This window comes from Peromyscus eremicus, chromosome 10 (genome assembly GCF_949786415.1).
Source record: "Peromyscus eremicus chromosome 10, PerEre_H2_v1, whole genome shotgun sequence".
NCBI classification, from domain to species: domain Eukaryota; kingdom Metazoa; phylum Chordata; class Mammalia; order Rodentia; family Cricetidae; genus Peromyscus; species Peromyscus eremicus.
The window spans coordinates 94,517,268-94,536,063 of NC_081426.1; the positions used below are offsets into that span (position 1 = coordinate 94,517,268).

The 18,796-nt window shown below is 52.8% G+C and overlaps 1 protein-coding gene across 1 annotated transcript; it reads right to left on the reverse strand.

Moving 5' to 3' along the window:
• Positions 1-6,922: 6,922 nt before the first annotated feature.
• Positions 6,923-11,412, reverse strand: Barhl2 (BarH like homeobox 2). Its single transcript, XM_059275604.1, has 3 exons — positions 10,797-11,412; positions 8,934-9,159; positions 6,923-7,235 (listed from the first exon to the last, which is right to left on the reverse strand). The coding sequence occupies exons 1-3, from the start codon at positions 11,407-11,409 to the stop codon at positions 6,923-6,925; spliced, it is 1,152 nt and encodes a 383-aa protein (XP_059131587.1). The 5' UTR covers positions 11,410-11,412.
• Between the last annotated feature and the right edge of the window lie 7,384 nt (positions 11,413-18,796).

Here is an 18,796-nt window from a genome sequence, read left to right on the forward strand (position 1 = left end):
TTTTCCTGGGCTCTCCAGCGTTTCCGATATCTGTTTCCAGTCCCAGGAATGAAAGCAGCCATTACTGCAGTCTTAAATTAGGTGGGAAGGGCAATGCTACCCTAATAAGCGTCTTTGTGGGTGTACTTTGGGTATGTGAAAATAATTGAGCCTTTACAGGGATGATGAGGCCCCAGAGAAGGCAGATGGTACATGCAACTTGCGTGACGGCATTCTCTGGGCTCTGGAGGGGGCAAAGGATTTTAAACAAAATATGAAAGAGTGAGGGGGAAAACAGTGAACGAAAGTTGGGGCCTCGTTTCTGCAGTCTAGGACATCTGGGTAGCCTCTTCCCCGCGGACTTAAACAAACGGGACCAAAAAGAAAGAAATCCTGCCACCCGCACGAACCAGGCTGTAACTGCGCTCTGATTGGACAGGGCTTAGGTGGGCGGGACGAGCACAGCCACCAGCACAAGGGAATGCACAGGCAGAGGTGGAAAGAACCTGCCTTTTGGTAGTTAGCTCTGCTGTAAACCTAGAGATCCACGGGAATGGCGAAAATGTGGACTGCCAGAAATTTCACTGGCAAAGAAAAGGTTAGGTTCGTCATTTTGTGTTGTGTGTGAGATTTTGGCCCAATCTTCCCTTCATAGCAAGGAAAGAAGTGACACTCTCTACTCACATATGTGACGACACAGCAGTTCACTCAAGGCCAGTGAGGACACGAAGTCCCTTTAAAATGACACAACTTAACCAGCTTCCACTAATAAACTTTGTGGAAAACAGGGCACATGAGGAAGCAATGCGTTCAAGTAACCAAGGTCCTGGAACGCCCTGCTTTCAACGGGAAAGTGCTCATACTGAGGCGCAAACTTTTCCCTTAGACCTACAGGGACCCAGCTTGCAGGAGGCAAACGTTAGCCCAGGAAGTTGAGAAACATGTTTAGTGGTTTCACCAAACATTACTTTCATCTCGTGAGTAATATCAGGGTCATTTTTAATTCAAATTAGACATATTGGCAAGTCCATTTAATACTAAACCATTACCAGTCTATTCACTGAGCAGGAAATCTGGCCTATATGAAAGAGACCTGCCATGGGACTCTCGTATTTGAGAACTGTCCCCGACAGTTTGGCTGCTCCGTGGTATTGTGGGAAGCACAGTCTTCCAGGCCATTTCCTAACACTCAGACAACCGTGCTTAGAACAGTTACCTTCCACCAGGGCACCCCAGTTTTGTGACTTAAGAATGCACCACCAGTGGTGTTATAAGTTCCGGCCCTTTCCTGTAGAGATGTCTAATTGAGGCTTTTCGGCACCTCTTCCTACAGGCCTCACAGACTCTGGGGAAAACTCTGATCCCCAACGATGCCTGAACCCACAAACGTGGATAATTCACACTCCTAAAAACCCACTCAGTTCCTAATTTCCGTTAACGTTTCTAGCCCTCTAACCCAGCCAGGAAGAACAAGAAGGGAGCCAGAACGTTGAAGAAATTGACTCCAAAAACTGGAGGAAAATTTTCATCTTCATGCAGTTCTGAGCCTTTAGGAAGAGTGAGGCAGGAGGTGGGTCTGGATGCAGATAGCGGCAAAGCTTGTTGTATTATCTTCACAGGAGATGGAGACGGCTCTTTATTCCCTTCACAACTCACAAAGGGGACAGAAGGTCGCTGCTCTGTAGGCCATCCCGACCACTGCTCCTGAAAAATGTCTGGATTTTTGACCGAGGTCTATCTATAGGTGCCCTTCCTAGACATGCCATTCTGAAACTCATCTGTCACCTCTGTCACCAACACAGGAGCTTACAGACTGCCAGACAGCCGGGAGGCCAGGCAAGCACAGAGACCCGGCGCCGAGGCGCCAGCGCCTGGTGCGTCCTGCGCGGCCCGCGGGCGTGGCACGTGGCCATCCCCTGCCACGGGCAGCACCGAGGGCCACAGCCCGGTTTTTGCAAATCAAGTTCAACCTCGCGGTCGCGACGCCGTTCTCCTCTCTGGGGCTCCCATCCACGGTCTCGGGGCCGTGAAGAGTCGTGAGCACGCGGGGAGGGAGAAGCGCTGCAGATCCCCGGCCCCGCGCGGCGCGACCTGCAGGGCAGCCTCCTCCGGAGCGCTCATTCTTTCTTGGCTCGCAGCCGAGGCCACGCGCGCGCCCGCGACCGAAGCAGGAAGGGCGCAGAGGCTTCGGAGCTGCAGACCTCGGGCCCGGCTCCTCCCGGGCCGCCTTCCGTGAAGAACTTACTGAGTGGGGGTGGAGGGCTGGTTAAGAGTTGATCTGTGGTGGAGCGCTACTTACCCCCAGATCTTTGGGGTTTTGAATCACTTTATTGATCTGAAGATTGTGTTCTTTGGAATGTGACCCTGTTTGGACTTAGGGTTAATCAGGAAACGCTGCCGGGGAGGGCTCTTTGTAATCACCTCCGGACCTCCCTCTCGTGCGGCACACTCCCCGCACCCCACCCCACCCCACCCCACCCTCCGCGCTAGTCTGGGCTCGGCCTGGAACCGCCTGTGTCGGCCTCCAGCTCCACTGCGCCGACCTGGGAGCTGTCTGTGGTGCTAGGAGGGAGAAGCTGGGAGAGCCGCCATGAGGAGGGACAGACAAGAAGTACAGAGGAGACAGAATGACACAGGTCCTCACGTTCAGCTAGAGGGAAGCGAGGCGAAGGTCTCTTCTGACTTTTCCCATCTCCCCAAGATAATGGGACTGATTTTCCAATGCAAAAAGCCAGTGACACCTCCCTCTCTGACAGCACAGCCCTGGGGCCCACCACTCACCATCACCCAGCCCAGTCGGGAGTATGCCATTTTAGAGGCGACTTGGAGAGGTACTGGGCACTGGGCCCCAACTCAAAAAAAAAAAAAAAGACAGGAGTGGTAAAGACGACCGGACTCCCCTCAAGAAAGTAGGCCTGAACAAAGACTACGTGAGAGAATGGAGATGTCTGAAGAAGTTGGTCCAGAGTCTATCAGGTCGGCCCTGGAGAAGGCCCCACTCACCCGTGAGCCCACATCTTTCCGTAGTCAGGAGCCAGGGCACAGGGCAGGCCAGCTTTCCCCCAAGAAGGATTCCAAGCTGCAGAGGAAAAGCCAGTCACATCTGCTCCTGAGCAGCCTGTGAGTGGTGGGAAATCAGGCCTTGTTTTCCAGCATGTTGACTTCAAGACCTGTCTGGCTTTTTCAGAACCTAAGCAGAGTCTTTCCAGTGTGTTCGTGGTAACCTCAAGGTTTAACGAGCACTAAAGTTTCCCTAGCCCTGGGAAGGGCTTTCCCTAATATTTTTAGAAAGTTAAAAAGATAACAGACCAAACTACTCCCACGCTGCCTTGTTTAAGGGATAGGGGTTGAGCAAAAGCTCCTGAAGGCTGCCTAGGCGGAGGCAGATTGTGAGTGAGAGGAGGGGTAGACTTTGTTTAAGGGAAAGCTGTTTTTGCAGCAACACAGGAAATTGGCTAATTTGCCTCTGTGTGGGCTTTCTTTTGGGGGGAGGGAGAAAAAAATAAATTGATACAGGGAGGTAAATCTATTTGCTGGGGTTGGAGCCAAGCAGCAAGTGTTACTTTGCAATTTGTTGAAAATGGCTTAGTTGGGCTGCAAGAACTGGCTGCTGGCCAGAAACTTTCCCTTCTCTCCTAACAAGTAGATTTCCGATCTGTGGATCTGTACTGTGTTTGCTCTGGCTGGTCTCAAGGCCAGCTAGCCTTAGGGATGTGGACCTCTGTGGGGTTTTGAGCATCCTTCTGATACAAGTTCTTTTTCCTGTGTTCTGATGGGAAGCAAAGAATGTCACCAGGAGTATCTGTTTGCCTAGACTTTATTTAATCAGTCCAGAGACCAGTCATAGTCTGCCCTTCAGACAGGAGGGCAAGTGGGGAAACTCAAGGGTGCAGCTCCCAGTGGTGGCCACTCGAGGAAGCCCTTCACTAGCTGAGTCTCCTGTGAGAAAGACACGTTAGCTCGCTCCCTGCTTCTCACCCATTAGCCATCACCCCACCCCAAGCGTAACTGGGCAGGCACAGAAGCACAAAGGGACCCCGTGTACAGGAAAGGACCAGTTTCGTACTTGACTTCTAAGCAGTTATTTGGGGACTTTGAGTCTTAGGGCACCTGCAAAGGTCTCCCCTGCAGCAAAGCTAAAGGAGAGAAAAGGACTCTGGTACCAACTTTCTTCCTGGATCAGCTCCTCTTGCAACACCCCATCTAATGATCACAGAACAGCAAGTAGCCGAAACCAAAACAAATGTAGAGAAGAAGGATGGACACTTTCAACCCCCCCCCCCCCCGTGGTTTAAGAAATTCGAGAAACTCGACTATGAAGAAAGGTGAACTTGCGGGGATTTTGATGTGTGGAAAACAATTGCTAACAGCAGTGCAAAGTGCTGCCCCACGCTGACCACCCACGGAGTCCAAGTTCAGGCTGACACTGGCAGCCGGTGGGTGCCAGTGCGCGCGCAGGCCTTGCCTAGGTGTGTAGGTTCGCTCCTCCATTCCCCTCCCCATCCAGGATAACTCTCTATGTGGATTCTGTCCACACATGGTGTGTGCTTTCCTCGGGCGGGCCCCTTCTTGGCCCTGAGCTTACCAAACCCAGGTCCAGAGTGAACAGAGCCATTTAGCATCCTCACTCCTTAGAAAATGCTTCTGTAGGCCTAGCCAAATCCTCATAAACTATTGAAACTTGATGTTTAAAAAAACCCAACCAAAGCTAAGATGGAACAGGAGTCTGCTGAGTACCAGGCACTGGGCCTATCCACTGGACAGAGTGGTGTCCTATTCCCCACCAAGCCCAGCTGTCTGAGTTCGTCCCCTGCTCAGCAGGCAAAAAATTATAAGGGCCAGCCCAGTCTCTTGTTAGATTCATAAAAAGACCAAGACCATTTCGATTCGATTGATGAGCTGGAGGGAAATCTGCAAGCCACTCCCTAATTAGCCACGGTCTGATCCAGGCGCCGGAGGCAATTTCCTCCTTGCTCTCACCTCCTGGCTTCCTTCCTCCTTCCCACCCTCTTCAGTTCACATTCCCACATCACTACATTTTTTAAAACGTTTTTTAAAAGCAAAGCTTAAATCATCATGCAAAGTCGGAGGCCAGGTCTGGATGTGGATTAGCTGTGCCTCTGGTCTCTTTGTCAGAGCCCTGGGACAGAGCTGAGGCTGGAGGTGTGCGGGTGCTGGTGGGGCCAGTTCTCCCCGATGCGGAGGAAGTGACCCGACCCCAAACAGGAGCAGGAACAGCTCTATAGCCGTGCCCAGACTGCCTCTCATCCCTACAGTTTTCCTTCATGAAATCATTAATTCTGGGCTGGGTAAAGAGTCAGCCCTAAGCACCTGCAGCCTAAAATCAAGCTCTGGCTCTGGTGCACACACACACACACACACACACACACACACACACACACACACACGCAAGCACATTAAGAAAGCCCGAAAGGGCCTTCTCTACACGCTGGGCAGGGCCTTTCATTTTGAGTGCCAGCCCTTCCAGAAGCACAGATAAAAAGACTTGGCAAGCTTGTCTCAACTAGAGTTTGACGTCGTATTCCCCGCTCCGCAGATCCAAGCACAGCGAACTCATTAGGGCGAGCCACTAGGTGAGGGGCTGGGGGGCTGGAAGGTCGCCGTTGGGGACTAAGAAGGCAAGGATCAAAGCAGCGACAAGGGTTTGTTAGCGGGGTACTCGGCGTCCCCCGGGGCGCCCTAATTGCTCGGCCGGCAGCCTCCCGCTCGCAGGCTGTCCGGCTGTGCAAGCGCCCAGCCGCGGGCGGCTGAACAGCTGCAAGGCCGGCCTAGTGTCCGCCTGCCGCCCGGCTCCTGCTGGCTGCGCTGGCCAGTGCTCGGGACACTCAGCCCCAGGAACAGCGCTGGAAGGGGAGGGGCAGACCGAAGAATCACCACACACCGCAAAGCCTTCGCGTCCGGGCGGGAACAGCAGGGGAAGTCGGTTGCCTGTTAGCTAGCGCCAACAGTCCACAAACAAGTATTCGTTCTGTAAACCATCGCATAAAAAGGCGGCCACTACACGTCATCCATATAGCTCAGAAGAGGCAGGCATCCAGAATGGAGGGTCTGTCTACAAGCCAGCCCAAAGTCGACATATTTTTGTGGAGTACTACTGAAGGAGTATTTTCTGCGCCCAAGTCACACGTTTCATCATCAGTAAATTTAAGTAAAATCAGCTCCCTGGGATTTCATCGCTTGTTAAAAAAAGATAAACTTTATTTTTGTAATTTTCAATCACAAAAAAATCTATACTTTTGTCTAAGCATTTATTTTACTGAATCAAAAAGACATGAAAAGAAAAATCATGTTTTTACTGACGTATATAAGTGACTCTGTTTTGGACAACATATAATAAATATGATATATCACTTATCACTCAGTCTTTCAAATGTACATTTTTTTTCATATTATGTAGCATGCCACTTTTCCAAAAGAAAAAAAGCTCATGAGAAATCAGTGCAAAGTTCTCGGTCACCCTCCTCTGCTCTGAGGCAGAACGGTGCATGTCCAGAGTACCACCTTCTGCCTGGGGTGAACTTCAGGCTGTCTGTCCAGCAACAATTCTCTCTGCTAGAAGGTTCCTCTCCATGCCCTTCTCTCATCCCTTCTTAGCCCTCCCCCCTCCCTCCCTTCTGCGTGTCCCTAAAGTCATTTTTGTTAAAAAAAAAGAACTCGAGGGTTTGTTTTGGTGGATGTTTTCACTTACTGGTTTCAATCTCAGTGGGGTCAGTATTTTCTCCAGTCACACTGTTGGGGAGCTTTGCATCCCTGCCTCTGAGGGGGCAGATGGAGAGCAGAGGGCTGGCCGGTCCTCGGGGACCCCGGCCCACCGGTGAGCTCCTCCTTTTACTCCTCTGCCTCTATTCCTGTTGGCCTGGTGCGGGGGGAGGCGGGGCAGCTGTCCGGGGCGGGATGGGAACCTGGAGCGCTGTCCCTTTCCTCACCGGGGGTGCGGGGTGCCTGGGATGGGGTTGGACAGAGGGTTGAGGGCCGGCTGTCCCCCGGGCCCGAGGCCGTGGATGAGCACGCGGGGCACCAGCGGCCGCTGCAGCTGCGGGTGGGGCGCCGGCGGAGTCCGGTACATGCTGCTGTACATGGCCGCGGCCGCCGCGGCCGCCGTGGTGCTGTCCATGCTGCCCAGCAGGCTCGGGTGGTAGAAATAGGGCGACGGAAACATCCTCTGCAGAGCGGAGTAGTTCCCGGCCTCGGCCAGCAGCTCCAGGCCCACCGCCGTCTGCCGCTTCCACTTGGTTCTGAAAGAAAGCGGGTGAGAGCGGGCGGCCGCGGCGGAGGAGGAGGAGGACCGTCCCGGCACCGGCCCGCCGCTCCCCGTCCTCCCCTGCCCTCCCTGCTCCGGGAAGGCCCAAACCCAAAATCAGTGCTTCAGAAATAGACTTTCTATGAGGAGGCGCTCGCCAGTGGAACCCGACAGGCTTCGCTGCCTTCCCTGGCCCTGCGCTCTGCTGTCCGCCCCGCGGTTGAACTATGTCCTGCAACTTTCCCGGAGGCCAAGCGAGACCCCGTCTTTCCACCAGCTGTCTTCCGTTGACCCCCAACTCTCCCCCAGTGCGCTCTGACCAGCAATCTAAAATGTTGGCTCTCGGCCCCTCCCCCATCCCATCGCACCGAGGAAACCAAAACCAGAAACAAAGGGCGGCGGCCGAGACTCGGGGTTTGCGCTCTCCAGGGCCGTGGGGACAACTCTTCCTTCAGTCTTACCAGGCATTACCAGCTTAGCGCGGAAGGGCCGACGAGGTTTAAAAGTGGAATTCGTTTGAGAGCGAACCCTCCCGGGGGAATGGTACCCCTGACCATTCTAGGTGGGGGGAAATGGCTCTCAAGACGTTTCCTCCTCAAAGGGAAAGTAGTTCTTAAAACTCGTTATCCTTCTTTTTTCCTTCTGGTCTCCCCCCTCCCCCCCCCCCTTGCACCAAGCCGGGGAAAGGGGACGTCTACTCAGACGCCCTCGGAAGCAAGGCAAGCCTGGTGGAGCATCCATACCCGGCAGCCCCTGCCAAATTAATAAACATGTCGCCGGTTTTAAATTGGCTACAAATGACACTAATGTTTTCCGACAGAATTAGGGTGGCTGAAACCGTATGTAATGAGACAGAAAATTACGGTAAGATGACAACTGGATGGGCATTTCCAACCCCACTTATGAACGATTAGAACCCAATGACAGAGGGGCAGAGAATCGAGCAGAGGGAGCGGAGTGCCAGGTGTGCCAGCGAACAGGACCGAGCCTTACTGCCCAAGTTTGTCCTTAGCCACCAGGGCGAGGTCAGCCACGATCCGTGGCATGGGGTAAGGGGGTCGGTCTGTTTCCTCTCCCCCACCCTCTTTCCTTATAAGACTGCAGAAGCAGCCTGTACAGGGAGGGGACAGACACACAGCCCTCCCCTTCCCCCACACTCCAGACTGGATGGCCAACCAGCTGCCTGTTTCTCTAGCCCACGGCCTCCAGTCCAATGCTAACCCAGATGGGCTTCCCTAATCTTCCACGCTATGGCAACCAAGGTTTGGGCCTGGGCTTTCCACGAGGGCCTCACATTTAAGCCAAGGCTGGTAGGACGGCTCTGTGGTGTCCCTGCTGCAGACACTGGGAGCCGGCCTGAGGCGGGTCTAAGGGTACCCTGTGCACACAGCCTCATCCTTGTCACTGTACAGATGTTTCAGTTTGAGAAGGTGTGGCTTGGCTGACTGGAGGACAAAATGGGGGAACCCTGACAGCTCCAGTTTCACGAGAGAAAAGACCGCACGTTAAGACGTCTAGGGAAGAGCATCCGGCTCTGGTGCCCCTGGGCTCCCTCACTGGGAGGGATGGCTAACCCTGTCTGAAAGCCCCGCTAGACGCTCGGATTCTCTGCCCCTAGTCTCAAGAGGGCAAGAGGGCAGAGCACTGTTGGTGACCGTGGCCTGGACTGCAGGCGCCCAGCAGCTTCCCTCACCTGCGGTTCTGGTACCAAGTCTTGACTTGTGTGTCGGTGAGGTTGAGCGCGGCTGCCAGGTCCATGCGGTCCTGGACACTCAGGTACTTCTGCCTCTCGAAGCTACGCTCCAGCTGATTGAGCTGATGGTCCGAGAAAGCTGTCCTGGCTTTTCGCGGTTTCTTGGCTCTCACAGGGGGACTCTCTCGGCTACTCGTAATCTCCCGGTCTCCTTCTTCCTTTGTTCCTAGGGTAGAAACAACGATGTAGCCCTGTAAGTTAGCCTGAGACGGGAGGAGAGGAGTGTCCACCTGGCAAACACTTCCACATTCCCACGCCAGGTGCTGCTCTGCGCGGCTCTACTCAGCACACATACCCTTCACTGGGCCTCAGACAGTGTAGAGGCCTGAGAGAGTTCTACCGGTATCTGATGCCCTGTTAACTGTTTTTCTTTGATTTGAGAAGAGGCGATGTGCCCCCTCTTTATTTTTTTCAAAGGTACGTTATCTGGTATTCCCCAAAGTCTTTCTACTCTGTTTTTATGACACCCAGACTTCATGTTGCTTTTAATTTTTTTCCCCGGCTAACCTGAAGTTAGAAGCCTTTGTTTCTCTTTTATTGCATGCATTTGGAAAAGATTGGACTGGAGCTTCCAGAGGCCTCCTCTGTACCAGATCTTGTTCAAGCTTTAGAGAGAATGTGTCACCCAGACACTGAGCTGAGCTCAAAACACACTTGAGTCCATCCAGGTGACAGCGCAGAAATTTCCGGATTCTATTTGTCAACTCTGTTTTTTTTGCTGAAATGCTGGGAAATCGATATGTCAATCCTTCTCTGTTTGTACCGGTTTGTGCAGCTCGCCTTGATCTTCCCGGCAGGAAGAACAATAATCTCTCTAATTGACCCACTGGGGAGGTTGGTGCAGGAGAAATCGCCAGACCAGACTGTACATCTGTTTGGGGCACTATTATGCTAATGCTATAAACAGTAAAATGAAGAGCCCGTATCCTACCTTCCAGACAGCAATCTTTACCGAAGAACTGAGCATTAATAATAATAATAATAATAATAATAATAATAATAATTTATCAGTAAAGGGAGAAAAAACCCTCCCCGGTGTGTTAAAACTCTTGGAATGCAAATACCAGAACAGTTACTTATGAAATTGTCCAAGAAGAAAATCATGTTAAAGGATAATTTCCATGGCGTCTTGATTTCACAAGAACAAATTCAATTCCATAAAATTTAATTTCAATAAACATTTCGTTATTATAAAAGGCCAGAAATGATTAGGTCATAGACATTTTGTTGGGGGTATTGATGAAAAGGGTTTTTTTTTTTTGATGGACTATGTTTTTTTCTGTATTAATCACCAGCTGGTAAAAATAAATTGCTCACGGAATAGTGTTGGAAATTTGTCCAACATTAAATCAGACAACTGCTGCGATTATTTGGAAAATATTGGAGGGGGCACTTGCATTCAATAATAAATATCAAGTTGTGACTGCAACCACAGCTCGCTATCAGTTTCTCTCCACCCCCTCCCCTTCCCATTCCCAAGGTCTCAGCTAACACACACACACACACACACACACACACACACACACACACACACGCAAACAATCTCAAGTCCGTCTCTGTTTTCAACGAAAAGTATCTTCCGTCCTGTCTCTCCCCGCGGCCACCCTCCTCCCAGCACATTTACAATTAAGTAAAACAAAGAACGGAGCTGGAAGTCGGTGAAGGTCGTAGGGTAGCGATGTAACCAACTGAGCTTGGGGTGCGTTTGCTCAACGGCGCGCCTAGGCCCCTCTCTAGCTTCCAGCCCTTCCTTCGGCCGTCACTCAATCGCCTCCATCGCCCGGCTGGCCCGGCCCGACTCACCGTGGCATTTGATGTCGCTCTGGGAGTCTTCCCTCTTGTCCAGCTTGGTTTTGGGGTCCTCCTGCTCCAGCTTTGGCCTGAAGCTCTCGTGCGCGGCGTTGCTCTCCTGCTTCGGCGTGTGATGAGGAGACACGCTGGTGCTGTAGGGCGCACAAGCCGCCAGAGGTTTGCTGTCCCCCAAGATGTCCTTAATTAAAAAAGAAGAGGTGGAAGTCCTGGGGGCCGAGGCGGCCGAGCCGAGCTGCTGGGCCGCGGACTGTGGCTGCGGCGGCGGCGGCTGCTGTTGGGGCGAAGCCTGCAAACTTTGCGCGGGAGCCGCGGCTGGCGGCGGCGGCGGCGGCTGCTGGCCGTGGTGGAGGTGATGGTGAAGCTGGGGCCCGTCTGTCACGAGGTGCGGCTCCGGGGGCTCCAAGGTGACCGAGATCGGAGAAGAGGGCGCCGTTCCCACGGTATCAATCTCCGAACAGGGTGACGGGGTGGCCTGGCTCCTAAAATCCGTGGTCCTAGCTTCTCCAAGAGGGCGGAAATCTCCGTTCATCATGCCGGGGCTGCTGGAACCGGCACCGGACAAAATCGTGTCTATTCCAAAACTCGACCCGCTGGCCCCTTCCATTGCTGTTATTTCTACATGAGGTCCACGCCACTCCGCGGATCAGCAACCGCCGGGAAACTATCGATCGTAAAACAAAATAGACACTTAAAAAAAAAAAAAACCGTTGACACTGCTTTAAAAAAACAAAAACAGTGGGGCGGGAGAGGAGGATAATGGGGACGTGGCAATTGGTGGACACTTTCGACTCAACTTTTTCCCATATGCAAAAAGTCAAAAGAAAGAAAGATGAGAGGCAGAAAACCAAAAAATGCCGCCGGCACGGAAGACGCGCTCCGCTGGACCAGCGCGCACGTGGGCGGCGGCGGCGAGCGGTACCCGGGCGAAGGTGCTGGCGGCCGGAGCGACCCCGCCGCCGCCACCGCCGCCGCTGCCACCGCCGCCGCCTGGGTCTGCCCACTGCCCGGTCCCGGGCGGCGGCGGCGGCCAAGGCAGGTGCGGCGACCGCTAAGCCCTGGCGGCCCCCGCCCCCGAGGTGACCACCGCGCGCAACCCGGCCGCTCCGGAGCCGAGTTTCTCAACTTTCTGGGAAAGTTGCGGAGCGGCCGCGGCCGCGGGCGCCCGGGGAGCAGGAGAAGGAGCGCAAAGGAGCAGGCGCGGGCGCAGGAGACCGCGGACAGGCGGCGCCCGGCGACTCCCGCCGCTGCCCCGCGCGTTGGCTTGTCATCCGCCGGCTCGCGGGCGGCGCCGACCCCCTCCCGTGACGTCACGGCCCCCGCCGCCGCTCCCCGCCCGCGCCCCCCGCCGCCCGGGCCCCGCGGCCCCATTGGCCGCTCCGGCAGCGGCGAGCGACGCCGACGTGCCAGGAGCCAATGGGCGCGCGCCTGGGCCGGCCCGTCAGCAGCGCGCCCCGAACCCCGCTGCTCTTTTGAGAACCCGGACCTCCGTGTGCCCGCAGCCCTGAGCCCGACGCCTCCTCCTGGGGGCCCAAGTGGTACCCACAGTAACGAGTGACCGGCACAGGGACGTGGGGGTGGAGGGGGAGAACAGAGGGGCGCTGGGAAAAGGGAGCCCGAGGGCGGGAAGCGGGGACGTGGTGACGATTCGTTAGTGGTGCCCGTGTTCGGGCGGCGTGGAGGGAGAGTGGAGAGGCCGCGAGGGGCGAGAGGAGGTCGCGGTTCCCCGTGGCCCGCTGCGCGGCCACGGTCGCACGGTTCCCAAGCACGCTTGAGTAGTCCGGAAACACAAGGAACGGGGGAAGGGGGTGCTTGGGGACCCCACGGGGAAGTGTGTGACATTCAGAGCCGAGCTCCGCGTGGACCCGCAGCCTCTGAGCTCCGAGGTCCCTCCAGGAGCCCGTGCGCTCCAGCTCGGCCTAGACGGGTAGCAGGTCCTGGAGACCAGCAGAACCCGGTCTGCCTCCTTGACCCCCTGTCGGGGAGGATCCGGCGTGCCGCCGAAATCTCGCTTTGTCTGCAATCAGAGCTGTGCTGGAAGAAACGCCTGGCCAAACACTTTCTCCCGAGCCGGGAAAACCCTGCCCGAGGCGTTCTCTCGTGGCGAATGCTGCCAGGGTTTCCTGCGCTGTCAGGCTGCGGTGGAGCTGCGGGAACGGGGGTGCCTAGTACCCTGTGCTTCCCCCCCCCCCCGCGCCCTCGCCTCCCTCCAGTTCTTCCATCCCCACTGTGTCAGGCCGCGTGTTTGGAAAGGAAACAGTCACTGCAGATCGGTTTGGGACCCAGAGCGCGACTGTGACGCCGTCTCGTCGGAGGGTATCAACTTGCGTGCTTTTCTTCAGGACGTCTCCAACCTGTCTCTTGTTGAATGTCAGAGTAATGGGAAGCGCCAGTGACAAGACGGCGTATTACTCCTGATTAAGTGCCGTGTCAACCTAATTAGCAGAGTAATTATAAGGTGCTAATGAATGATTCAAAGTTCTTTGAGTTACATTTTACTCCAAATTACCATTTTTAAGAACCTTATGAATCTGCATGGTTGGCATCATTTCCGTGACTCGGTGTAAAATGATCCAGTAAAAGACAGGGTTTAGTTGCAGCTCTGTTCTCTCTCTCTCTCTCTCTCTCTCTCTCTCTCTCTCTCTCTCTCTCTCTCTCTCTCTCTCTCTCCCTCCCTCCCTCCCTCCCTCCCTCCCTCCCTCCCTCTCTCTTTCCCTATTGACCTATTGAGGACCCGGGAGGTATCCGAAGGTTATTGACCTCCTAAGATCTTGCTTCCTCCGACTTGGAAGCGTGAGTCCCAGGACTGGAAGGAGGAGGTGGGTGGCGATTCATCCTGGGGACATCTCGATCTTTGATCCAGAGTTTGGGGGATCCCGCGTTATTTCGAGAGTGTGTGTTGAGCTGTTTTGTGCCGTCCCCGTGTCCTTTTTCGTTGCGCTGTCTCTGAGAAGGGACGGAGGCTACCAAGGTGCACCTTCTAGGTAGTTCTCTCCTTCCTCAGAAGGAAAGCAGGCTTTTACCAGAGAAACAGGGGTTGTTGAGTCGAAGCCAAAACGTGCTGCCGCCAGACGCTGGTGGCCTGAGGGATCCCCGTACCTCTCTAAAGACCTGTGGCTAGGCCCGGTGGGTGGCGATCGACTAGTCTAGGTGGAAGACTCGGAGGGCCTAAACGGAGGCCTTTGTCGGGAGAACTGAGTGTTGGCCCCGCAGTCCCTCCCAGGAGATTTCAGGTTAGGTCTTGGCCTTCCCGTCAAAGGTTGCGACCACCACGGCTGGGGACTGATCTCACTGAAGCAACCCATTTCAAGCTCCAAGGCCAGGATGGACAGTCCTGGCACCCTGAGCCTCTGGCACAGTTAACCCCAGCGGAAAGGGCGGGAAGGGCGCCTGGGCTGCAGGAGAGTGCAGAGGAACGCTACTCTTCCTTCCCTGGTCAGTTATCGATTAGGATTCCCATTCTGACATCACTCAACAACATCCCCACTGGAGGCCCCGTTCACAGTCAGCTCGCAGGAAGTGAGGAAGGGGAGAACACTTAAAATCCAGCACTGACGGCCCTGCACAAATCAATTATTCTCGACCTTGATAAATAATTCATTTAAGCCTGTTTTTGTTTTGTTCCAACGCCTACCATGACTCAAGAGCTCAAAGGCTCACGGCCCAGCTTGTGTGGGGCAGGTCGGCAGGGTGTTTTTCTTGGAATAATTCGCAGCGTTGGCAGGGGAGACGGTGGGGATATGACCCTACGAAAAAATGGAATCTGAAGAGAGAGGAAGGGAAGAAGACCTGGATGTGTGTGTGTTGTGGATGGGAGGAGTCGTGTTTCATGAACCTACAAAGCAAATTCAATAGGCCCCACCTTGTGAATGTTTCAGATCATATTTTTTAAGAAAATGTCAAAATCAGATTTTTCTTGAGCTGTATAGTTTAGAGCTTACTCTTCGGAAGAAATCGTAGTGAAGAGAATATACGCCCCTGATTCAGGTCCCAGGAAATGTTAGAAATAACCTCAAAAAACAAAGCCAGGTCACAGACTCAATGAACAAATCCCCCAGAGCCGGGGCTTTTAATGTTCCTCAGTCCTTCCCCACTCCAGACACAGTTCTCTTAAGCTGTTTTTTTCTTGAGAGAGTATATGTAATGTAACCCAATGATGCACTTTCTGGCAAAACAAAAAATAGCTCACTTTTCATCTTAAAAAGATTCAGCAGGTGTGGTGTTGCACGCCTTTAATCCCAGCACTCTGGAGACAGAGACAGACAGATCTCTGAGTTCTAGGTCAGCCTGGTCTACATAGTGAGTTTCTGGACAGCCAGGGCTCTGTAGCGAGACCTGCTTCAAAATAAAGAAAGAAAAAGAAAAAAAATCAAAATTCAGAAACAGATCAGGATGCAGCTTCAGTTTATTTCCAAGAGAGTATGTATACATTAGCTGAATTTTAACCTCACATTCCCACCATTAGATTTAACATACAAGAAACGTATATCCTAAACTAACATATATTTAATTTGGGGGGATTTTTAAATTTGTTTCTCAGAAAGCAGTTTACTTACTAGCTGTGCGTAACAGAGAATCTATTTCATTCCGGGTTATGCAGGACACACCAATGCCAATCAACAGTGAATTTCTTTTCCCCCCACCTCAAAGAATGATCCAAACACAAAACAGTTTTGTGTGCAGTATACATCTCCCACCATCCACTTTTACTGTTTAACTTTGAGATTATTTTAAACTGGATCATCAGATTTTTTAAAATGGATTTTAATTTTGATGAAATTCACCACAAAATTATGATAAAAAGTACTGTTTCTTCTCTCCTGGTATACATTTGACAGGGCCAATGAACAGGAATGCGGTGCAAAGGCGCCTCTCTCCACCAGGCGGCGCCAAGAACCCCAAGCCGAGGTACCCTGCTATTGTTTCTGTATAAAAGATGCAAGATACACAAATAGGCTCTCCACGATCTAAGGGTGATTTGGCAGCCATGATGTGGCCTTGCCATCTCATGGCTGGACCCACGTTGGAGTTTCCTTTCTCTTTTTACAGTCTATTAATACATTTCCAACTCCTTTAGATACTGATGCATACTTGCTTAGAAAAATCATTTATTAAAGAGAAAAATATGAAAACAACGAAAGTAAGTATTTTCTTTAGTCTGGTCCTTAGACTAAAACTGAAAGAGTGGAGACTGGGGGCAGAGAAACAAATGTAAAAATGAGAGGAAAAAAAGACAAGAAAGAAAGAGAAAAGTAACAAAGTTATCCCAGCAGAAAAGAGTTAAAACTGTAACCTGAATAACTAGTAATTGTTCTGTGAGACTTAAAGTTTTGAGAGACAGTTCTGGCAACCTAAAATTTGCAGAAGTTATCACTTTACCCAAACATTCATGCTGGCATGTTGGGAAAGAAACTAGTGAAGTGTGTGCCCAGCGGGTAGTTGTGCGGTGCCCAGGGCACTCAGAGGAGACACTAACACGGGTGGAGGAAAGAGTGGAGGCGGGAGTTTGGCCTGTTTTGCCAGCTTCTGGTGTTCCTGGCAAGGCTTTTAATCTTTCCACCACCGAGGCCCGGTTACTTTCAGCTGTGGGTAGTACCCACCAGCCATTCTTTTTTATTTCTTTCTCCTCATTCATTTCTTCATGTAGTAGCTAATAGAATTACTGAATGTGCATTCTGTGACAAGTGCTCGTGTGTTCTGGAAATTGTCATAACGAACATGGTACAGTGGGAGCTCAACAGACATCGGCAGGGAGTCTCGCCTGGGGGGGGGGGTTGGGACAGCAGGAAGGTTTTCTATAGGACAGACAGGGGCAGACCAGACCCTGGGATGCATCTCCAGGAGTGGGTTACAGAAAGATTTATAGGACAGCTCAAGGTAAAGGTGGTGCAAAACTGTCCACAAAATGGATCAAGACTGGGCTACAATCCGCAGGGACATGTTGGCTCAAGAGGCCTCCCTGAGCGCAGCCACAAGAGGAACTAACTGCTGCTGGAATGCGTGGCAGGTTACACAGTTTTTGGTTGGATTCCAAAAGACAGTCCAGCACCACCACCCCCAAAAGAACAGAGTCACACCCCTTATCCCTGTCCCCGCTCCTGCTTTCTTCACCTTCTGGAAGACTAGATGATCTCAGCAGGCCTAGGGAAAGTCTCCCTGATTCAAGGGTGAAGAGAGGAAGGATAACAGTGTGAAGGCAGTGGCGGAGAAACTGGAGTTCATGGGGAGATATCTCAATTTTACTCTAAATTGAACCATTGTCCGCTGAAGAACAGCTCCTGGAGAAGTTTAAATAGCCGACTTGTGACACCACGCTGCCATCTATGAGATGATTCTGATATCAATTCCTGGGGTTAAAGGGATTGGAGAGGCCGCAGCGAAGGAGCTCTGCGCAAAAATGCCAATCAGAGAAGGGGAAATTCATTTACGATGTTAATTAACAAGCGGCTAATTAAAACGGCACTTTGAGCGCTAATCAATCGCCTTATTAAGTAAGAGCCATCACTGGAACAAATTGGAAGCTCCCCGCCCAGTCTCCAGCCTCGGCGCAGGCGGGGCTGGGTTCCCAGATCCGGCACGGCGGGTGGGAAATTCTGTCTGCTCTCCCACCAGACAAGCAGCAAAGCTCTGCGAGTCTCGGGTTAACGCCTGTGGAACCGCCTGCTCCTGCCCCAGGATCCCAGGGGCTGGACCAGTGTCTGGAAGGCCGTCTGTAGTGCAATCGCTCCCACTTGGGACTGAGGGATTGGTTGCATAGAAAAGCAACGCTTTCAGCCGCAACTAACACCGAGTTTGTCTGGGAAAGAGCTCCTCTCCCGCCTGCCAACACCACGCAGGGCCGCCAGCAGCCGAACGAGGCAATCAGCCAGAGAGGGGGCGCTCTCGGCCCAGGATCCCGCGGTCCCATTCCCCCAACCGACCCACCAACCCAAGATGAAAATTCCCAGGACCTTCCCCGGGTGTGGCCCAAAAATAGGAAAAAGAGGACTTTTTAAGGACAAGACACAGCCACCTCCTAGATTCTGTCTCCAGGAGCTCCATAAGGAAGGGGTGAGTGTTTGGAGAGGGAAGAATGAGGGACCTTGAGGGCCTGGGACTCATCACACACACCAGCAGCCTGTAGGTGCCTCCCACCGAGCTTCTCCGTGCTCAGGTCCTGAAAATGCCCAAGAAGGAAGATTTAGAATCCTTATTTTGAGGAGCCTCCCGCGTTTCCTAATTGTTTGTTGCCCGTTTTTCACCAAAATCCCAAGAGAAAACATTTGGTAATAAGAGGGGGACTGTGAATTAAATGCTAATTAAGTGAGGTCCCCCGCCCCCACCTGCCTGGCAGCTCTTCGTGTTTAGACTGAACATCCGGCGCGCCCACCATAACATTCCAGAATTGCGGAAAGGGAGCACAGCAGAAAGAGACCTGAGTGAAAGGAACTTCAACCTGATTTGCTTCTTTTTAGCAGCAGCAGCGAGAGAGAGAGAGAGAGAGAGAGAGAGAGAGAGAGAGAGAGAGAGAGAGAGAGAGAGAGAGAGAGAGAGCATTTGGAAGAGGGCCTTTGGAGTGGTGAGTGGCATGGCATGGCCCAAGGAGTGGCTTACGTGCTTGAAATGACACATAGATGTCTGAGCTGGCCTCGGGTTCGCTTTTCTCCCGGAGGTGCGCCTGATTGCATCTGCTGTTGGATCTGAGCTTGCTTGGGGTGTCCCGGGAGAACCGAAGGAACGGCTCCCCTGTGCAAAGTTCAAACGCATTAATATTTTCATCGTATTACCACTATTCAATATAATAATATTTGCTCGGTTAGCGGCACTAATTAGGCCACATTAAAACGGTAGTGTCTCCCTAATGGTGCGTAATGTTGCCCACACTCACATTTTTCTCTCTGAGGATGGGCGGATGGCAGACAGGGGAGGGGAGATCCGCAAGGAGCGGGGCTAGATTAGGGTGTGAAGCCCCCCCAACACACACACACACACACACACACACACACACACACACA